At 39.1% G+C, this 19,390-nt stretch overlaps 9 protein-coding genes across 9 annotated transcripts; 8 read left to right on the forward strand and 1 right to left on the reverse strand.

Annotated features, from left to right (window-relative positions):
• The first annotated feature begins 711 nt into the window (after positions 1 to 711).
• On the forward strand, positions 712 to 2,052 carry Osi19 (DUF1676 domain-containing protein Osi19). The gene is made up of 4 exons (XM_068297643.1): positions 712 to 917; positions 981 to 1,251; positions 1,331 to 1,512; positions 1,852 to 2,052. The coding sequence occupies exons 1-4, from the start codon at positions 720 to 722 to the stop codon at positions 1,999 to 2,001; spliced, it is 801 nt and encodes a 266-aa protein (XP_068153744.1). The 5' UTR covers positions 712 to 719; the 3' UTR covers positions 2,002 to 2,052.
• A 3,771-nt stretch (positions 2,053 to 5,823) lies between these two features.
• On the forward strand, positions 5,824 to 7,034 carry Osi20 (DUF1676 domain-containing protein Osi20). Its single transcript, XM_068297536.1, has 2 exons — positions 5,824 to 6,233; positions 6,296 to 7,034. Exons 1-2 carry the CDS (start codon positions 5,837 to 5,839, stop codon positions 6,736 to 6,738), a joined length of 840 nt encoding a protein of 279 aa, XP_068153637.1. The 5' UTR covers positions 5,824 to 5,836; the 3' UTR covers positions 6,739 to 7,034.
• A 1,319-nt stretch (positions 7,035 to 8,353) lies between these two features.
• LOC137582300 (protein D2) lies at positions 8,354 to 9,236 on the forward strand. Its single transcript, XM_068296779.1, has 2 exons — positions 8,354 to 8,515; positions 8,568 to 9,236. The coding sequence occupies exons 1-2, from the start codon at positions 8,354 to 8,356 to the stop codon at positions 9,039 to 9,041; spliced, it is 636 nt and encodes a 211-aa protein (XP_068152880.1). The 3' UTR covers positions 9,042 to 9,236.
• A 374-nt stretch (positions 9,237 to 9,610) lies between these two features.
• Positions 9,611 to 10,461, forward strand: LOC137582299 (protein D2). Its single transcript, XM_068296778.1, has 2 exons — positions 9,611 to 9,794; positions 9,863 to 10,461. Exons 1-2 carry the CDS (start codon positions 9,702 to 9,704, stop codon positions 10,343 to 10,345), a joined length of 576 nt encoding a protein of 191 aa, XP_068152879.1. The 5' UTR covers positions 9,611 to 9,701; the 3' UTR covers positions 10,346 to 10,461.
• Positions 10,462 to 10,565: 104 nt separating this feature from the next.
• On the forward strand, positions 10,566 to 11,508 carry LOC137582513 (protein D2-like). Its single transcript, XM_068297089.1, has 2 exons — positions 10,566 to 10,868; positions 10,941 to 11,508. The coding sequence occupies exons 1-2, from the start codon at positions 10,743 to 10,745 to the stop codon at positions 11,418 to 11,420; spliced, it is 606 nt and encodes a 201-aa protein (XP_068153190.1). The 5' UTR covers positions 10,566 to 10,742; the 3' UTR covers positions 11,421 to 11,508.
• A 132-nt stretch (positions 11,509 to 11,640) lies between these two features.
• On the forward strand, positions 11,641 to 12,599 carry LOC137581910 (protein D2-like). Its single transcript, XM_068296308.1, has 2 exons — positions 11,641 to 11,961; positions 12,033 to 12,599. The coding sequence occupies exons 1-2, from the start codon at positions 11,833 to 11,835 to the stop codon at positions 12,513 to 12,515; spliced, it is 612 nt and encodes a 203-aa protein (XP_068152409.1). The 5' UTR covers positions 11,641 to 11,832; the 3' UTR covers positions 12,516 to 12,599.
• On the reverse strand, positions 12,532 to 13,252 carry SmD2 (small ribonucleoprotein particle protein SmD2). Its single transcript, XM_068296309.1, has 2 exons — positions 13,110 to 13,252; positions 12,532 to 12,993 (listed from the first exon to the last, which is right to left on the reverse strand). Coding segments are annotated over exons 1-2 (360 nt in total). The 5' UTR covers positions 13,112 to 13,252; the 3' UTR covers positions 12,532 to 12,635.
• Positions 13,253 to 13,988: 736 nt separating this feature from the next.
• LOC137582444 (tRNA:m(4)X modification enzyme TRM13 homolog) lies at positions 13,989 to 15,534 on the forward strand. Its single transcript, XM_068296983.1, has one exon. The coding sequence runs from the start codon at positions 13,998 to 14,000 to the stop codon at positions 15,342 to 15,344; it is 1,347 nt and encodes a 448-aa protein (XP_068153084.1). The 5' UTR covers positions 13,989 to 13,997; the 3' UTR covers positions 15,345 to 15,534.
• A 99-nt stretch (positions 15,535 to 15,633) lies between these two features.
• Positions 15,634 to 18,982, forward strand: LOC137582443 (vesicle-fusing ATPase 2). Its single transcript, XM_068296982.1, has 2 exons — positions 15,634 to 15,827; positions 15,958 to 18,982. Exons 1-2 carry the CDS (start codon positions 15,718 to 15,720, stop codon positions 18,098 to 18,100), a joined length of 2,253 nt encoding a protein of 750 aa, XP_068153083.1. The 5' UTR covers positions 15,634 to 15,717; the 3' UTR covers positions 18,101 to 18,982.
• Positions 18,983 to 19,390: the final 408 nt, after the last annotated feature.

A 19,390-nucleotide genomic window follows, 5' to 3' on the forward strand; every position in this document is an offset into this window, starting at 1 on the left:
TAATGTAAACTCAATCAAGAAATTATATTTAACAAAATGCGTTATTCTGTGTATGCCAGATGAGTTTATTTAAATGTGAATGAAAGTTGATTTAAATAAATGAAAAGGTTTATGCATTCGACTCCTTTTTCTGTGGCTTTTTCTTCTCTCTCTCTCTCTCGACTAAAATCAGTTTCTAAATGATTAATGGTAATGAGATTCAGGTGAAGAAACCCTACTCTTGAGGTCTAAATAGAAACACCTGACCCTAGTTTCCGCCCTAACTCCCACCACATCTGCGTGTGCGTGTGTGTTTGTGAAGCTAACGGCACGCGTTTGAAATAAGACCACATTAAGTATACGACACATGGTACAACACAAAGGCACGCACACAGACTTTGCAGATGAAGCAAAGAGCCAAGCAACCGGCCCGTGTATTAAAGCCAAGAGCCAAGCCGACTTGCTGCCTGTTTACACATTTAACTTCATTCATGATTTCTTTCGCCATTTCTTTTGCTGTGGCATTCGCCGATACGAACGAACCAAAATACCAAAACGACGACCAATTGGCCGACGAGTCTTTTGAGACAGCGCTTTAAACATTGGGAGTATAAAAATCGTGAACAATAGAAAAACGATTATTAAACGCAATTGTGCCGGCATTGAGACGAGTTGTTGTGTTTGGCTGATCAACATTGTTTACTGATAACAACAACAACAACAACAAACACAACTGCATAATGGCCAAATTACTCCTTGTGATTGTGGTAGGTGTTGTAGCCCTGGCGGCAGCAACTCAAGGCGCCACAACGCCTCAATTACAACGTCTGATTGCCGAGGAGCAATCGAAATGCGCCAGTGGTCAAGATTCGATGGCCTGCATTAAAGAGCGAGCCATGCGTTTTGTGGACAATGTGATGAGCAAAGAAAGCTATACGGTAAGAAATGATAAATGATATTCTAAGTAGATTTTTATCTAACTGTTTGCCATGTGCTTGCAGGTCTCCAATTTGGAAGTGCGTTCAAATGGTGAAAAATCGGCGCCCGTTAGCGAGGCACGTGCCAACAGTGCTGATGGCTTCATTGATGCCATTGAGAACTATATGCGGGGACATGATGTCAGCATGAATCTGCCAGGAGCTGATGCCAAAATCACTGTCTCGGCCCGCAATCTGGCTAATGATGAGTTGAGCCTGAATCTGCAGTTGAATCAAGATAACGATGACGATGAAATCGAAGCCAGGGGTAAGAAGGGCAACATCTTCAAGAAGGGTGGGTGAATCTATTGATTAGCTGTCATCATCACATTCAACTGATGTGCATATGCAAATTTCATTTTGACATTTTTTAGGCAAGAAGCATCGTCTACGCAAATTGGCCATGCCCATTCTGGTGCTTATTCTCCTGAAGGCCATCACTGTTATCCCCATGGCAATTGGCATCTTGAAGATCAAGGCTTTCAATGCTCTTGCTTTGGGTTTCTTCTCCTTCATTGTTTCGGTTGGTTTGGCCATTTTCCAATTGTGCAAAAAGGTAAGATAATTTAGATATTAAAACCAAATTTCCCATTGTCTTTTAGGCATTCGCGGGCTGTGGTAATTAAGGGATTGAGTTGTGAGGGTGGCGTCGGGTAGCAATATCAAATATATATAATGTATGTATAGAACCCTAGAGTCTAGAAAGAGAGAGAGAGAGCTAGATGGGTAAGTCGTAACAAAACCCTAGCCCCACAACTCCCCACAACAATAATCACAATCCACCACAGAAATTCCTTATCCTTAAAAAAAAAATTTGACTATAAAATTTCTCTTTTTATTGGCCTAAAAATTTTAATACTCATTTGTTTTTTCCTTGCCTCTCCCCCACTCTCAGATTGCCCATGATCATCATCACACGGCACACATCACCGCCCATGGTCCTTGGGATGGTCGTACATTTGCTGGAGCCGTGCCCGCCGCCGTTGTTGAGCAGCCTCAATATTCCGCTTCGGCACAAAACTTGGCTTACCAGGGCTATGCCTAGTCAAAAAGCAGCCATAAACAAAAGTTCCAAAAGCACAAAATAATTTGTTAATTGTTAAAAGTTTTCTTTTGTGACTTTTGCTTTTCCTTGTCCTGTTTGTTTAACTCCTGAGATGTCTCTTTCTCTCAACCTAGACTTTATTTATTAAATACATTTATTTATTAACTATTTATTGAAGAACAGAAACAAAAAAAAAAACAAGAACCAAAAAAAAAACACACAAATAAAGTAGCAAAGATAAATACCATGAATAAATGTTCAAAATATCGTTTTAATTAGACAAATTCTATTACAGACACACACACAGAGAGTGAAAGAGAGAGAGAGTAATCTATTTGGGCTAATTCTCAGACTAGGAAGCCTAATTAACTTACTCAACGTTGTGGACGATGCGTTTTAAGCCTTAGCCAAAATTTCACCTTGGCATTAAATATTTATAAAGCATTACGTGCACGGTAATCTTGTCCTAATTAGCCAAACTTAAGACCGAATGACCACTCTTGGCCAGCAAAATCATATTAAATATTCTACTCAAGCCAACTTTGGGTTTGGGCAGTCGATTAAATTGATGAAGTGCGTAAAAATCATTTAAAAAAAAATTGTTGAAAAATTTCTTTTTTTCACTGGTGTACGCGAAAGTTGACCACAAAAGAGTTTGAGGGCAAGTGAAAGTCTTTAAGCATTCTTGGTCAGGGTGTGGGTACACACCCGCACACACACCAACCGATAGGAAGGCCTTACATAGCATAGGAGACATCAAACGGCATTGAATGCTCAATGAAGCGTAATTGACCACACACATACACATTCATAAATCCCCCAAATAAAAATCCTGACTCCATCCACAGAAAAATAAAACCCATGCTCCAACTGAGAATGCGTTCAAGTGCATGACATTCTTACCAAGCAAAAATGAAAAACGGAATGAATTGAAAACGGGGGAAAAAAAATTGAAAATATGTAGAAGAATTTTGTGGTTGAAGGAGCGATTCGTGTATCAACAACAAAAGCAGAAGAAATAAAAAATAAAACCCACAAAATTTAAATGGCTGCCAATCAAAAAAATACTTATATTAGAATTCAACAAAAGCTAAGAATGTCTTTATAAATACTTTTAGGTTTAAATAAAATCTAAAAAAAAAAAGAAAATCAAAGCCAATCATAGGTCAAGAATCCATTTCACCTTTCAAGTAAGAATCTTTTAAAATTTGATTATTTTACCAGGAAAATCTCAAACCAATTTCATCAACGACATGGATAGACAGGTGTTGGATTCACTTTCATAATCATTTGGCATGCATGAGGACGCTTTTTTGGGCAACACTCACACACAGAGACAGACACGAGTTTATGGAAATTTATTGTACGACATAAAGTTTTATATATGTATATACATATGTATTTTTCCCAACTTTTGGCACGATTTAAAGCAAAGTGTGGCGCTTGTGATATAAAGGAAGCTCACAAATATCTTTTATTGAGTGATAACAGATAAAGAAAAACAACAATGAAATATATAAATAAAATCGTGCCACAACAACGACACCTGATGCATTATTTAAAATAACAATTAGGTAACAAAGAAAAAACAAAAAAAGGGTATCCACAGATTTGGCACTTGAATTCAATGATGGTGGATTAAGTAACATGACGGAACTGCGTATCTCAAATATTTACCAACGAAATTGATTAGCATAACAATGAATAGTTTAATCACCAAAGCAAATAGTTAATCAACAGGCCTCTTCTAACTAATTTGATATCAACTTAAGGCCAAATCATCATCAATTAATCATCCTCTTTTGGTTGTGGACTAATTGCAATTTAGAGTCGAATCAAATTGGCCCCCTCTTTTGGTTGAATCGATTAAAATTTAAAGTCAAATTCAATAATGAATTGCTAGAAATTTTGTTCAAATTAAAGATATGACTTAAAGTGACAGCTAATTGTTTATAATTTTCAAGAGTACAATTTTTATGTTACTATATGCCAATAAAATATTTAAGCACATATTTCATCTCCTTGGAATCTGCCTTTTGCATTAAACATGCGTTTTGCTGGGGTAGAATTAAACTTTTATCATAGTTAAGGTGCATTAGATGTAAAATAATATATTAAATTCAATCAAAATTATCAAATTTTCTTTATACAAATATCTAATAATATATCTAATTTTGCTGATGATAGCAGAGAACCTTTTTATTTATTGTTTATTTTTGAAACTGTTCACGAGCCAAAAGATTTGAAACGATTTGCGTTCAAATATATTTTATGCCTATAAAATTCTCAAGTTTTTAATTAATTTGAACGAAAAGTAAATTTAATAGGCTTTATTCCTGAAACTTTATAGAATTTTATTACCAACACTTTAATTTAACTAATGCTAAGCGAAGTTTTTAAATGGCTTTAGTATTTAATTCAATTTTTTTAAAAATAGACAAAAAAAACTTCTGCTTGATTTTTATGTATGCAATAAAAAAAGCTTCAATTAATAAACTTATGGGATAAAAAAAGAAACCTTTTAGTAATTATTTTATTCATTAGTTAAACTAAACAAAATATCATCCTTGGCCACAATCTTTGGCATATATGGCTAAAACGCATCAAAAAACTAATCAAGTCCATAAATTTTTCTGTTTAAAAACAAAGATTAAAGCTTGGAGAATTTTAAAATTGTAAAAAAACATCATGTTAAGAGGGAAGCAATTACTTGATATTAAACTTAATTAAATTACCTCCAAATGCATTTATTTTGTAGAGAAAGGAAATGAAATGGAAACGAAAAAATGTAAATGATGTGACCACAATAGTTTTCATGGCCTTAATTATATGCATTTAATTAATTGAAATTTTTGAAATTCCACAAAAAATGATTCTTGATAATTGAGAAATGTACAAAAACCGTGTCAACTGAAAATGTGTCACACGAAAAAAAAAAAGCGAAAATCTATTTCGTAATCTAAAAAAATAAAACAAACAAAAGTAATAATCATTGAGACAAGAAAAAAAAAGTACACCAGTTCCGCATACGAAAAACAAAAAAGGGCCAGACAAAATACCAAATGCCGAATAAAACGAAGCCTCAATTCCTTTTGGGGGGCTAAGGCAAAAAGTGTAAGCTAGTTCCGTACTGATTTCTTGTATCGAAATGTGTGTATCAAACTGATACGCTGAAATATGTACGTGCAGCAGTGGCCAGGGATTGGATGTGTGTATGTGTGTGTGGGGGGGCGGGGGGTCTCTGGCTTTCTTATACTCGCGTAAGAGTTACATCTACGCATACTAATTGGAAACAAAAGTTTTTATTTTCATCGAACAGTCAATACATATAATGCAACTTTGGCCAAAACATTGGCGGGGGGCGGAGGGTTCTCTGGATGATATGGAAAGCGAGAAAGCTTAAGACATATGTACATTGTGGGTTGGTGGGGCGGTGATCGGTGACGTGGGCATGGAGCAATGTGCAACCTAAATATCAAAGAAGAAGCCACAATAGTTTTTGGTGAAAAACTTCAGACACTTGCTTTTCGATGTGTTGGCCCTCAAAGGCTTGGCATGGCTGGGCTTTCGTCACTCATTTTCGGAGCTGTCCAAAAACAAAACAACGAGAAACGAAAAACAAAACGGTGCGCTCCAAAACTTACTGTCCACTGTCCACGCTGCCCTCTTCCAACACAAGTGCCCTGGGAGCGGCAGTATAAAATCGTTGATACTCGCACAATTGTCCAACATTGTCGTCGCATCGACTTCGCAGTGAACACACAACGCGCTTCTTTGGTGGTTAGATCAATATACAAAATATCGAGTGGAGTGCAATTCAAATTCAAATAAGAAAATGGCTTTTCGTTACACGTCCTTGATCGCGTTCGGTTGTGTTCTGCTGGTGGCGTCATCAGTTCAGGGTGCTGCCATTGATAATGCGGTCACACCTCGCATTCACAGCTCCGATGAGCTGATCTCGACCATTGTGGATAAGTGTTTCCATTCCAATGCCATGCATTGTCTGAAGGAGAAAGTTCTGACCTATCTAGATACGATGGCCAATGTGGAGGACGATGTCAGCGGTCGTGCCTTCGATGATGATGTCATCGATAAGGTCATTGTGGATCGTGTGGCCCGCATTCTTCACTCGAACGAGATGCGTCTGCAGTTGCCTCAGACTTTCTTTGCTGGCTCTGTGATGACCTATCGTGCCGATCGTGGCTTTGATTTGGAATTGCCCAAAGAAGAAGGTTAGTAGGTCTTTGGTTTGTCCAATAAAGTTGATTTTTACTTGATCCTTTCTTCTTTTTAGGTCGCGCTGAAAAGAAGAACAAGGACAAACTTTTCTTGCCTCTGCTGTTGCTCATGAAACTCAAGTTGAAGGTTGTCATGCCCATTCTTTTGGGTCTGGTCAGTCTTAAGGCCACCAAGGCTTTGATTTTGTCAAAGATTGCCATCAAATTGGTGCTTGGCTTCCTTATCTACAACTTGATCCAGAAATTGGGTGGCATGAAGATGAACATGGTGCCCATGCCAGCTCCAGTGCCAGCTGTTGAATACGGTGTACCCAGCACCACTGCCTCCTCATACGATCCCAGCAGCTGGGAGCCCATGAGCGGTGGTCCCTATGCTCGTTGGGACTCCCAGAACTTGGCCTACAGCTCTTACCATCCCAGCAGCTCTTCATCATACTCCTCTGGCTCATCGTCGTCCGGCTCATCGGGCTCCTCGTCCAGCTACAGCTCTTCGTCTTAGATCAAGCGCCAAGCGCTTTAATCCTGCCGCCGCTTTTCATATGTGTACATACCAAGGAATTGAATGCTACCACACGCCATTCACCCCAATGTAGGCGTGGCAGCTCGAGTCAAGCAAACCAAAATGTAACCGAACATGTCTAGGACATAGAGTTTAGTTGTTAACGTTGAGAGCCCACGAGGATTTTTAGCCATTCTTCTTCTCATACTTAGCCTCATGCTTCTTTGCCCTATTTTCTTTCACCACTCTCACTTTGCACTTTCATTCTCAACTATTTCGTTTACATACTGCACAAATCGACCAAAAATCAAATTAATTAATTGAAATATTTATTTAATTTATTAAAAAATTGCAAAAATTGAAAAACTTTAAAACGTGATTTGTTTTTTTCTTTAGTTCTTTTATAATCTGGAAACTGTTTGATTTCTCTATGAATAAGGCCAAGGTGAAAGTTAAGGCTTTCACATAGGATTGCATACTTTTTGGGGGAGCCTTGTAGTACTTATTGTTAGTACGCTTATAGATTAGATCGTGATTAGCATAATATGCTTCTGGAAGGATAGTTTGTATTTAAGCTTAACCAGCAATCAAAAAATCCCAGTTTATTACAAAATTTCTCAGTAGAAATATGGAAAAATCATAGAGAAAACTTCTTCTATATAGATTAGATATGTATGTATATCAAATAATGGGGCCGAGGACACTTTGAACTTTTGAAAAAGACTCTAAAAGCAGCTCTAAGAAAATTTGCTTGCTGGTTGCCTGGTAAGTCCTAAGTCCTACTGAGTCCTTATTCTTTTCGACGTGAAGGACTTGGATGCGTTTGTGTTCACACCTGATCCATAAACCATTAAAAGTTTCAAGTTGCCAAAGAATTGCAATTATAAAGATTCTGAAACTATTTTGTTGATAGTTGTTATTTCTGTTAAAGAAAAACTTTACTAATTTCCATGGTGAACAGTTGTAAAAACAATATTGATTGACTAATGCATAATAAATGCAATAAATGTTGCATTCTTTTGATTCTTTATAGAGAAAAATGTGTATAAAATGTTTGTAAGTTAAAAAATCAGTCATTAAAATTAACAAAAACTGAGTTGAACTGTGAACTGAGTTAAATTGCGGAATATATTCAGTGATTTTATTCTCAGTTTTTGCATTTTCTCTTGTTTTCGTTATTGATATTAATACATTATTAAAAATGATTTGCATGAAAATAATTATAAAGTTGGTAGCAATTTCCGTAATAGGTTTGTCAACGAAAATGATTTTTGCTTTTATTTTTATTTATTTTTTTAAACGGCCACTCGTCACGCAAGTTTGTCAGGCAAACAAATTGTATTCTTGCATGTTAGGTCACTCTGGGTAAAAGTTTAATTAAAAACGACAACAATTTCAATATGTTTAGCAAGCAAAAGGGCAGGGTAGTCAGTCAGTCCCACACCTATAAGAAATCACTCATTATTAAACACACAGCTGTTTTAACAAAAATCGCATAACTGGTCCCCAAGATGGCCAACACAGCCGGTTTTTGTGAGCTTGATCGTAGGCAAAGTGAAGTATTTAAGTCACTGCATGGCCCAGATCGGCTTCAGTTGCAGATATTAAAGACAGAATGTGGACTAACACTAGCCACCGACTATTTGGATTATTCATCAGTTTGTTTCTAATCATTAGCCACACGCATGGGGAGGCGGATACGGAAGTCAGCAAGTTCCTGAGACACTTGGATGTCATACCAGATATTATAGATATCGGACCTCAAGATTTCCTTAATGTAAGTGGACAAAGGAATTAAGAATTAAAGCTGATACTCTTTCTTATCGTAGGTCACTTATCCAGGCCTTATTAAGGCAGATCGCGGCGTTGAGTTACAACCCATGCAGGTGCGAGATGAGCCAACTGTTAGATGGCCATCGGCTATGGAAAACTATTATACCCTCATAATGGTAGATGCTGATGAACCCAGAGGCAATAATCCCACACATAGGGAATATCTTCACTGGCTGGTTGTCAATATACCAGCCAATCAGTTGACTTTGGGTGACAGACGAGCTGGTTATATCGGTGTCACACCAGCTGAGGGCAGTGGCCTTCATCGATACGTTTTCCTGCTCTTCAAGCAACCAGATCATATGAAATTCGATTTCCCAAAAGTTCCCAAGCGCAATGCCGAGGAACGTGGCAAATTTAATACCAAAGAATTTGTAAAACTTTATAATCTGGGTCATCCCGTGGCCGGGAACTTCTTTACAGCCAGTTGGAACTCTGATGTGCCAGCATTGTACAAGGCCATTTCGTAGGGTCATAATGCGATAAAAATCAGACGCTTTAAGCAATCCCATTCGCATACGAAAGTGAGTGGAAGAGGGTCCGGTTTTTGATGTTGCTTAAAATATTGGCTAAAGAAATGCATAAATTAATCGAAATCGTTATCTTAAGACTCATGTGAGTGATACTCCACCCAGAAATATCAATAAAGCTCAAATGGACATGAATTTAATGACCATGATCACTAGATTAAGCTGGATAAACTAGAATAGAATTCGAGTTGCAATGACATTGAACACTTCATTGCAAACTGGAACACAACTCCAGCCTTCACATCGATTCGAATATAAAAGTTGTCTTAGTGTCCACTTAATGAGGTTAGATTAGTTAATTAAAGACACCTCAACTGTCTCTTTATAAAAAACTACAGATTCTTAGACTTGATGGTGGTCAAAATGACATCTTCTTTGAAGTTTGGCCAATGGGAAACTGGTATAAAATCTCAATATGATGACTACAAATGCCTCTCCACCAATTTATATTAACTTCACTTCTCGATAAGACTTTACTAATTCACATTAACTTTATCTCTGATTGCTAGAATATATGTTCTCCAAGCAAGCCTTGCTTAATTGTTTATTCATTCAAATATTATTCTGGTCATCTTCAATTTTGTTGTTTCGGACATTGTAATGGCTGCCCAATCAGCCACGGTGGAAGAAATTTTTCAGGCCCATGGCATCGTGCCCGATATCATACCACGGGCGCCCAATGACTTTCTAAAGGTGTAGCTAAAAATAATTCACTCAAATGCAACGTCAATGAAAACCAGAAATAAGTGTTTCAATTGCAGGTCTCCTACAAAAGCGGACTTATGGCCAAGGATGGGGGCGAACTGACGCCTACTCAAGTCAAAGATCAACCGTGCGTTGAATGGAATGCCGAACCAGATGCTTTGTACACTTTATTGCTCACCGACCCAGATGCTCCAAGCCGCAAGGATCCAAAGTTTCGTGAATGGCATCATTGGTTGGTTGGAAATATTCCTGGCAATCAAGTAGACAAGGGGAATGTGCTCAGTGCCTATGTGGGCGCAGGACCACCCCAAGGAAGTGGCCTGCATCGCTATGTCTTCCTGCTGTTTAAGCAACCGAGAAAGTTATCCTTCGATGAGCCACGCATACCAAAGACAAGTTCCTCCAAAAGAGAAAAGTTTAGCACTGTCAAATTTGTGGCCAAGTATAAGTTGGACAATCCTGTGGCTGGTAACTTTTTTCAGGCACGTTACGATGATTATGTTCCAAAGCTTTATAAGCAATTGTCGGGCAAAAAGTAGAAAGACAAACCACGATGTATAAATAATTTCCATTATTGAATACATTACAAATTACTTTGCTAAATTTTCAAGTTAATAGCTATTAAATTTATCGCTCAAGCGTAACCAAAACAAAAGAGCTTCGACTAGTATATACTCTTATTTGCTTATTTTAATTTTGATTGTAAGATGGAGTAAAATTTCCACTACTTTCAAGATGATATTTGCCCTTTGGCCTGTCAATACAGGTTCAACGGGTCATATGACACTCTTAGATGGATTAATTGGAGGAGCACCCAGACCGGGGTTGCTGTATAAAACTGGAGCATCATTGCCAACTAGTTTCAGTCATTCCTGAACCTTCACTGAAGACAGTTCAGTCGTTTAACTCGAACATTAGTCGAAATATTCAAAGAAAATGCTTCTACTTTTAATCGTATTGAGTAGCTTTTTGGCTGCTTACTCTCAATCCGTGGAAGAGGTCTTTAAATCACACGGTGTTGTCCCGGATGTTATACCCGAAGCGCCAAACCAGTTTCTACAGGTAAAGTCACAATTGCAAAGGAAAAAAAGAAGCATCAACAATAAGCATTAACAAAAATTTTCCATTCAAAAGATTACTTATGCCAGTGGTCTGATTGTCAAGGATGGCATTGAGCTAACACCTACACAAGTGCAGGATGAACCTAAAGTTGAATGGGAAGCCAAACCCGATTCGTTCTACACTTTGCTGCTGACCGACCCGGATGCTCCAAGCCGCAAAGAGCCAAAGTTCCGAGAATGGCATCATTGGCTGGTCGGAAATATTCCTGGCAATCAAATTGAAAAAGGCGAAGTCCTAAGCGGCTATGTGGGCGCTGGACCGCCTCAAGGCACTGGCCTACATCGCTATGTCTTCCTATTGTTCAAGCAGCCTAAGAAGTTATCCTTCGATGAGCCACGCATACCAAAGACAAGTGCAACAAATAGAGAAAAATTCAATACTCTTAGTTTTGCGGACAAATATCAACTGGGCAATCCTGTGGCTGGTAACTTTTTCCAGGCACAATACGATGATTATGTTCCTTTGCTTTATAAGCAATTATCTGGCAATTAGATAACTAAGTTAATGTTTGATAATTTACTAATTATAATGTATATTAAAATTGTTACTCAAGTGTGACAGAAACAATGGCAAAGTCAAATGAGGTCATGCACATACACTTTCTTGCATTGGTTAGTTTTGGGATAAAGTTATAATCTTTTAAGGTATAACGAAATAAATTTCCTACATTCAGTTAGCTATGACTAAAATGTATCCCACAATTTGCCGGTACAGGGTTAACAAGTTACTTGTTTGTTAGTTTTGGTAGATGAGAGGTTGAAGCGTTAATTTGCTTTGCTTTATAAAACTACAGCAACGTAACAAACTGGTTTCAGTCGTACAGAAACCTCCACTCGAAGCAGATCATCGAAAAAAGAAGTAAAAATTCAGCTGTAATAATCCACAGATAAAATATTCCCACAGAATGTTTCTCATTTGTTTAATGGTAATGACTACCATTCTGGCTGCAGATTCCCACTCTGTGGAAGACATCTTCAAGACCCACGAGGTGGTACCTGATGTTATATCAGAACCACCAAACCAGTTTCTACAGGTGTGGCTATAGGATGCAAAGATGAAAGAGAAAAGTAAACAAAGCGCTAACGAAAAATTTTCCATTCAAAGGTCACTTATAGCAATGGGCTCATTGCCAAGGATGGTGTTGAGCTAACACCCACTCAAGTGAAGGATCAACCACTGGTCGAGTGGAGTCCAGCTGAGGCTTCTGACTATTATACACTCATCATGACCGATCCAGATGCACCCTCACGTTCGAAGCCCACTTTTCGTGAATTTAAACACTGGGTCGTCGTGAACATACCTGGTAATGATGTGGCCAAAGGTGAGGTACTCGCCGGCTATGTAGGATCTGGCCCACCAAAAGATACTGGTCTCCATCGTTATGTTTTCTTGCTGTACAAGCAGCCGGGCAAACTGGAATTCGATGAAGAGCGTGTCAGCAATCGATCTCGCAAGGATAGACCGAAATTCAGTGCAGCCAAATTTGCTGAGAAGTATCAATTGGGCCAGCCCATTGCCGGTAACTTGTATCAGGCTCAGTATGATGACTATGTGCCTGAATTGCATAAACAATTGTCCGAGGCATAATTTCATTTATGACCTCTTCTTCTTGTGAAATGTGAAAGAATCCATTTTGGTTTTATTGATTAATGTAAATGAAATGTGAATCGAGTTAATGATTGTACTTATTGGCCAATTGGTTGGTGACTATTTGCCTGAAGCGGTGGCTAAGGGATTACGCAGCACCAGAATCACTGAATCACCGCGCAGAAACATTTTTGAGATGAAGCGATCCTTATTGACAGGTTTCACCTTTTTCTTGCCCTTGCCGGTACGCGGCAGTTCTGTCCACATTTCTTTGACATTCTCCAGAACCATGTTGCAATGGCGATCAAAGGCTTTAACACGTCCCAGTAGCTTTTTGTTGTTGCGGCAATTGATTAGAACCTGTGTGTTATTCTTTACGGATTGTGTGAGCACAGATAGAGGTCCGGTATTGAATTCCTCCTCTTCCTGGCGGGCCAGTTCCTCTGGCGTCAGCTCAGACTTGGGTTTCACAAGGGCCCTGCAAGCAAAAATGAGTATTACCAACAACAACAGCAAATCAAAAAAAGCCGCACATCATGCTGCTCGAAATTCGCAGAACCACTAAACTGACTAGGCTTTTAATGTGATACTTACATTGTAATTAGCGTTTGGCAGTTATTTTATTTATTTATTATTATTATTTGTTATTTGATATTGTTAATTCTTGAACTTAATTTTATTTTTCAGCAAACAGCGGCAGCGCGGCTTTTCTCCAGAGGACAGTGTGACCGTTTGTAGTAGAGCTGATAGAAATCCATCGATGGCTCCATCGATAGTATCGATGGAAATTAAAAAGTGCGATAGATCGATGAAAATTTTTCGATGGCTATCTATCGAACTTGATTTGTGCGTACGTACCATTGAGTGTTTTTGCTTTTTAGCACATTAAGTAACTGTAAAACACTTATAACGTTTTAAGTTATCCAGTTGAGACTGAAGATCTTAATTAATTTTGTTTTTGTTTGAATATGAAGTTTTTGTTTGAAGTTTTTTTCTTTTTTGTTTCAAATGTTAATTAAATAAATTTAAAAACATTAACAATTTTGTATTTTATTTGAATAATAATTCGAATAACCATTTTAAATTTCCGATGGAACCATCGATAATATCGATGGTTTTATCCATCGATGAAAAAAGACCAAACCATCGATACTATCGATTTTTTTCCATCGCTTAAAAAACCATCGAGTGGGGAGACTATCGATGGATTCCCAGCTCTAGTTTGTAGGTTAGCGGATTAATGCCAAAAATGTATCGATTTATCGAATAGTGTGACCAGTTTCCACATAAATTCACCAATTTATTGAATAGTGTGACCGTTTTTTACTAGCGCCATACAAATTTATCGATTTATTGAATAGTGTGACCATTTTCCACATCATTTGACCCACCTTTTGAACAGTGTGACCGTTTTTTCTGGCGCCAAACAGAACGATAGTCGATAGACTTATTGAATAGTGTTATCGTGTTATTACTAACCATATGTTCACCGATGCGGACGTCATGGCTGGCGGCGCCGCGAAAAAATTAAAGATGACTGTGACCACCACTGAGGACAATGGAGAAGCAACCACTTGCGCCTACTGGGTGCCTCGAAAGAAGCGCAACTGTAAGATGACACCTAATAAGGGGAGTTTATTTTGTGGCGCCCACGCTCCCGCCACACCAAGTGAAAACAATGTGGAAATTGCTGAGGAACAAATCCGGGTAGCATGTCCCCTGGATCCAAAGCACACTGTATTTAAATGGAAGCTAACAAAACATCTAAAAATCTGCAATGCCCGCGAAGAAATTAGCACCTTGCCTTACATAGTTAAAAATTTTAATGCTGGTGACGCCTTGGACAATTCCGAGGAGCATGATAGCTACAGCAAACTGAAACTACACGAACTGGAGGATGCGGAGTTCTATGGTGTTATAAAGAAAGTTAAACACTTATATGATCAGCACGTGGCCAACACCATTGAACAGCTTCAATTTCAACATCCCTCGCTGGAAGAGCCCTTGAACAATGAAGAATATGGGCAGGAATCGCGCAAACATCTTGTCCAGACATCAGCACTTCTCGGAATACTTGAACACGATCAACAACTAAGGGAGGACACAAGTTTCATAGAGTTTGGAGCTGGCAAGGGACAGTTGGCATGTTATCTGGCCACTGCACTGGAGGCTCAGAGTCTCTCGAATGCCCAAGTGGTTCTCATTGATCGCCTTTCGTTGCGCCACAAAAAGGACAATAAGGTGGCCAATAAGGAATTGGTTCAACGCATCCGAGCTGATATCGCCGACCTGAAGATGTCCCAGCTACCGGAACTAAAGCAAACCAAACGAAACGTAGCCCTGTCAAAGCATTTGTGTGGAGCAGCCACAGATCTTACGCTGCGCTGTGTTCTGGCCGAGAATGAGACCACAACTACAGATTATATACTGATTGCCCTCTGCTGTCATCATCGTTGCTCCTGGCGCAGCTATGTGGGCAAGACGTGGCTGGAACAGGCCGGCATAAGTCCCCGAGAGTTTGTCATCATTAGCAAAATGGTAGGATGGGCCGTTTGTGGCACTGGCATGAGTCGAGAACGTCGCAAGGCCATGGCAGAGAACCAAGAGGAGCTAGCAGAGTCCACCAATCAAAGGCTGAGTCGCGAAGAACGTGAGGAAATTGGATACCAGTGTAAACGTATTCTTGATTATGGACGCCTGGAGCATCTGCGATCCAATGGCTATGAAGCATCGCTCAAATTCTATGTGCCAAGTGACATTACCTTGGAAAATGTTGTGCTTTTAGCACAGCGCATTGATACAAAGTGCAATAATAAAAACAATGTATAATTTAAAAACCTAATGTTTGGCGCTCATCTCGATAGTAAATGGGATCAATCGATAATTAATTTTGAGATCAGAGCTAGCAGGTTTTCAATACCTTTTGATCGCTAATATTTTTACCTTTGTTTATGATCTAAGCAAATTAAATATCTTAAAATAACATAAACATAACATAAATATGCAAAATCTAAAATAACTTTTTTAGCGATTTGCCATAACTAAATGCTAACTAGAATAATGTATAGCCTTTTAATGGCTAAACCTGACAGCGCTGACTGGAACGCTGGATCAGCTGTTTACAAGTTTTTGTTTGCGTCTGCGTCTGACTCAGAGTGGAAAATATATTTTTTTCACAACATTACGGAAAAGTTTTATCATAATGTCAGTCGAAATGGCGCATAGAATGAAGGCAATCAAATGCCCAACGGATGAGCTGTCTTTGACGAATAAAGCGATCGTGAATGTAGCAGATTTCACCGATGAAGTCAAGTTTGTATCCCGTTCCGTGCCTCCCACACACTCACACACACAGACATCCGCATCTCCTGCTTTACTACTAAGCATGACCCAGTGTGCTGAACTCTGATTATGATTAATGTTTCTCCTTCAATTACAACAGATACGTCGACATATCACCAGGGCCTGGCCAACATTACATCTTCGCCTTGGAGAAGATAACGGATCTGCCACGTGGACATGTTGGTTTCTCTCTGGTGCAGCGGAAGTGGGCAACGCTTTCCATTAATCAGGAAATTGATGTACGACCCTATCGTTTCGATGTCAACTCGGATATCATCACCAGTGTGTCCTTCGAGACGGATTTTCTGCAAAAGAAGACCACAACCCAAGAGCCATACGATTCGGATGAAATGGCCAAGGAATTCATCATGCAATTCGCAGGCATGGCCTTAACTGTGGGTCAGACACTGGTCTTTCAATTCAAGGATAAGAAATTTCTGGGTTTGGCCGTTAAAACCCTGGAAGCAATTGATCCTCGAACTGTGGGCGATGGCAAGGAGTCCAAGACGAGGAATGTACGCTTTGGACGAATTCTGGGCAATACAATAGTGCAATTCGAAAAGGCAGAGAATTCAGTGCTCAATCTGCAGGGCAGATCCAAGGGCAAAATTGTGAGGCAATCAATCATAAATCCGGACTGGGATTTCGGCAAAATGGGCATTGGTGGCCTGGATAAGGAATTCAATGCCATATTTCGGCGAGCCTTTGCGTCTCGAGTCTTCCCACCAGAACTGGTCGAGCAACTGGGCATTAAGCATGTCAAAGGCATTCTTCTCTATGGTCCACCCGGTACGGGTAAAACTCTGATGGCGAGACAAATCGGCACCATGTTGAATGCACGCGAGCCAAAGATAGTGAATGGTCCGCAGATCCTGGACAAATATGTGGGTGAATCGGAGGCAAATATCAGAAGGCTTTTCGCCGAAGCGGAAGAGGAGGAAAAACGCCTGGGACCCAATAGTGGCTTACACATCATCATTTTCGATGAGATAGATGCCATTTGTAAGGCTCGTGGATCTGTGGCAGGCAACAGTGGAGTCCATGACACCGTGGTTAATCAGCTGCTGGCCAAAATCGATGGCGTGGAACAGTTAAATAACATTCTCGTCATTGGCATGACCAATCGCAGAGACATGATCGATGAAGCTCTACTTCGACCTGGCCGCTTGGAAGTACAAATGGAAATTAGCTTACCCAACGAGCAGGGACGCGTCCAGATCCTTAATATACACACCAAACGGATGCGAGAATTTAATAAAATAGCCAGCGATGTGGATAATGCAGAGATTGCTTCCAGAACCAAGAACTTCAGTGGCGCCGAATTGGAGGGTCTGGTACGAGCTGCTCAATCCACAGCCATGAATCGGCTAATCAAAGCCGATTCCAAAGTCCATGTGGATCCTGAGGCCATGGAAAAGCTGAAGGTAACCCGATCGGACTTCCTACACGCCCTGGACAACGATATAAAGCCGGCCTTTGGCGCTGCCCAGGAAATGCTGGAGAATATGGTGGCACGAGGCATCATCAATTGGGGTCCACCAGTCACAAGCCTTCTGGAAGATGGCATGCTCTATGTCCAACAGGCTAAAGCCACCGAAAGTTCAGGCCTTGTCTCGGTTCTCATCGAGGGTGCTCCCAATTCGGGCAAATCGGCGCTGGCCGCCAATTTGGCCAAAATGAGTGACTTTCCCTTTGTCAAGGTCTGCTCACCCGAAGACATGGTCGGCTTCACCGAGTCAGCTAAATGTCTGCATATACGCAAAATATTCGATGATGCCTACCGATCCACGCTTAGCTGCGTTGTGGTAGACAATGTGGAACGCCTGCTTGACTATGGATCCATTGGACCCCGCTACTCCAATCTCACACTGCAAGCCCTTTTGGTGCTGCTCAAAAAACAACCGCCCAAGGGACGTAAATTGCTAATCTTGTGCACTTCCAGCCGGCGAGAGGTTCTAGAGGAAATGGAAATGTTACCGGCCTTCACCTCAGTGTTACATGTCTCAAATTTGTCCAGTCCCGATCATGTGCTTGCCGTCCTCGATCACTCTGATCTGTTTAGTCCCGAGGAGATACAAAATATTGCCCGAAATATGGCCGGTAAACGCGTGTGCATTGGCATTAAGAAACTGCTTGCCCTCATCGATATGGCAAGACAATCGGAACCACATTATCGTGTTATCAAGTTCCTGACCAAAATGGAAGAGGAGGGCGGCCTAGATTTAGTGGCGCGTACACACTAGCTACCGCTTATGACTGAACTGAGATTATCAGTCGTAGAGCTCAACGATGCTTTCTAAATGCAAAATGCACTTGCCCTCGATCTATGTCTATCTATCTTAGCTCAAATATAGTCAGACAGTCAGTCAGTTTGTGTCTGGGATATTTGGAATTACCCTGCAATAATGGAGTAGTAAACATTCCAACTAACTAACTCGTTTAATATGTCTCTGTCCAAATTAAAACAAACACAAATAATCGCCAGCTTTAGACCCCTAGACGATTATTAATTGATAATGATAATTTTATTACTTATCTGCTTACTTACATATTATTATTCTTCCTTATTTGGTATTGTGCATTAATGTTGTCTAAGATTTCCTCTTTGTTAAGCGCCAAAACTCGATTGTAACTGAAGATTTGCTTGCGATTATATAAGGTTTAACGATAAATCTAAAATTTTGCTCTCGATATTAAGTTCAAAAGTGTGAAATAACCCAACGAATAGCAAAAACAAAAAATAAAACAATGAATCACCTTAAAAACATATACATATATCCACATATATATGGATATGCGACTAATCTATAAAAGATATGCATATGGATTATGTGACCTTTATAGACTTTATACAGAACTTTATTTCTTAACAAATTTGTACAACAATTTACAAAGTTCAGTGGCACAATATAGAAATACAAATAATGATACAAAATACATACATACATATATATATATATTTACATATAGCAATTGATAGGACAATTTGGGTTTCAGCATTAGATGTGCATGTGTATATGTGTGTGTATTTGTGTATTGGCTTATTCTAGCCCAGTTTTGAAAAAAATTTATGAAAATTATACACAATATATAATGTAAAATAAAATATAATTATTATTCAACAACTTTTGTTACTAATGATAAATTTTGAGTTATATATACATATGTGGTAAGAAATCTGTATTTTCTAGAGATTGAAAACCATTTGGAAGATTCTATATTCGAAATATTCAATAAGACCAAATTATCCCATTTTCATATCAATTCTTTATATATAAATTTAATTTCAGATTCGTATTTGTCAATCACAAGTAAAATTCAATGCATTATGGTTTTCACATTTTGAAGTCGATCTTAAATATTTTAAATATTTCATTTAAACGTTTCTTTTATCAAATCAACTAATTCTTAAAAAAGAGACTAAGTTATAGCATATACATAAAGGGAATTGATGATCAAATCGGATGATGAAATTGTATTGAATATATTTGTAAGTATAAATAATGTTTCCCAGCTTAAGCTTAATTTTCGTT

This window comes from Drosophila tropicalis, unplaced genomic scaffold (assembly GCF_018151085.1).
Source record: "Drosophila tropicalis isolate 14030-0801.00 unplaced genomic scaffold, ASM1815108v1 contig_859, whole genome shotgun sequence".
Classification (NCBI taxonomy): Eukaryota; Metazoa; Arthropoda; class Insecta; order Diptera; family Drosophilidae; genus Drosophila; species Drosophila tropicalis.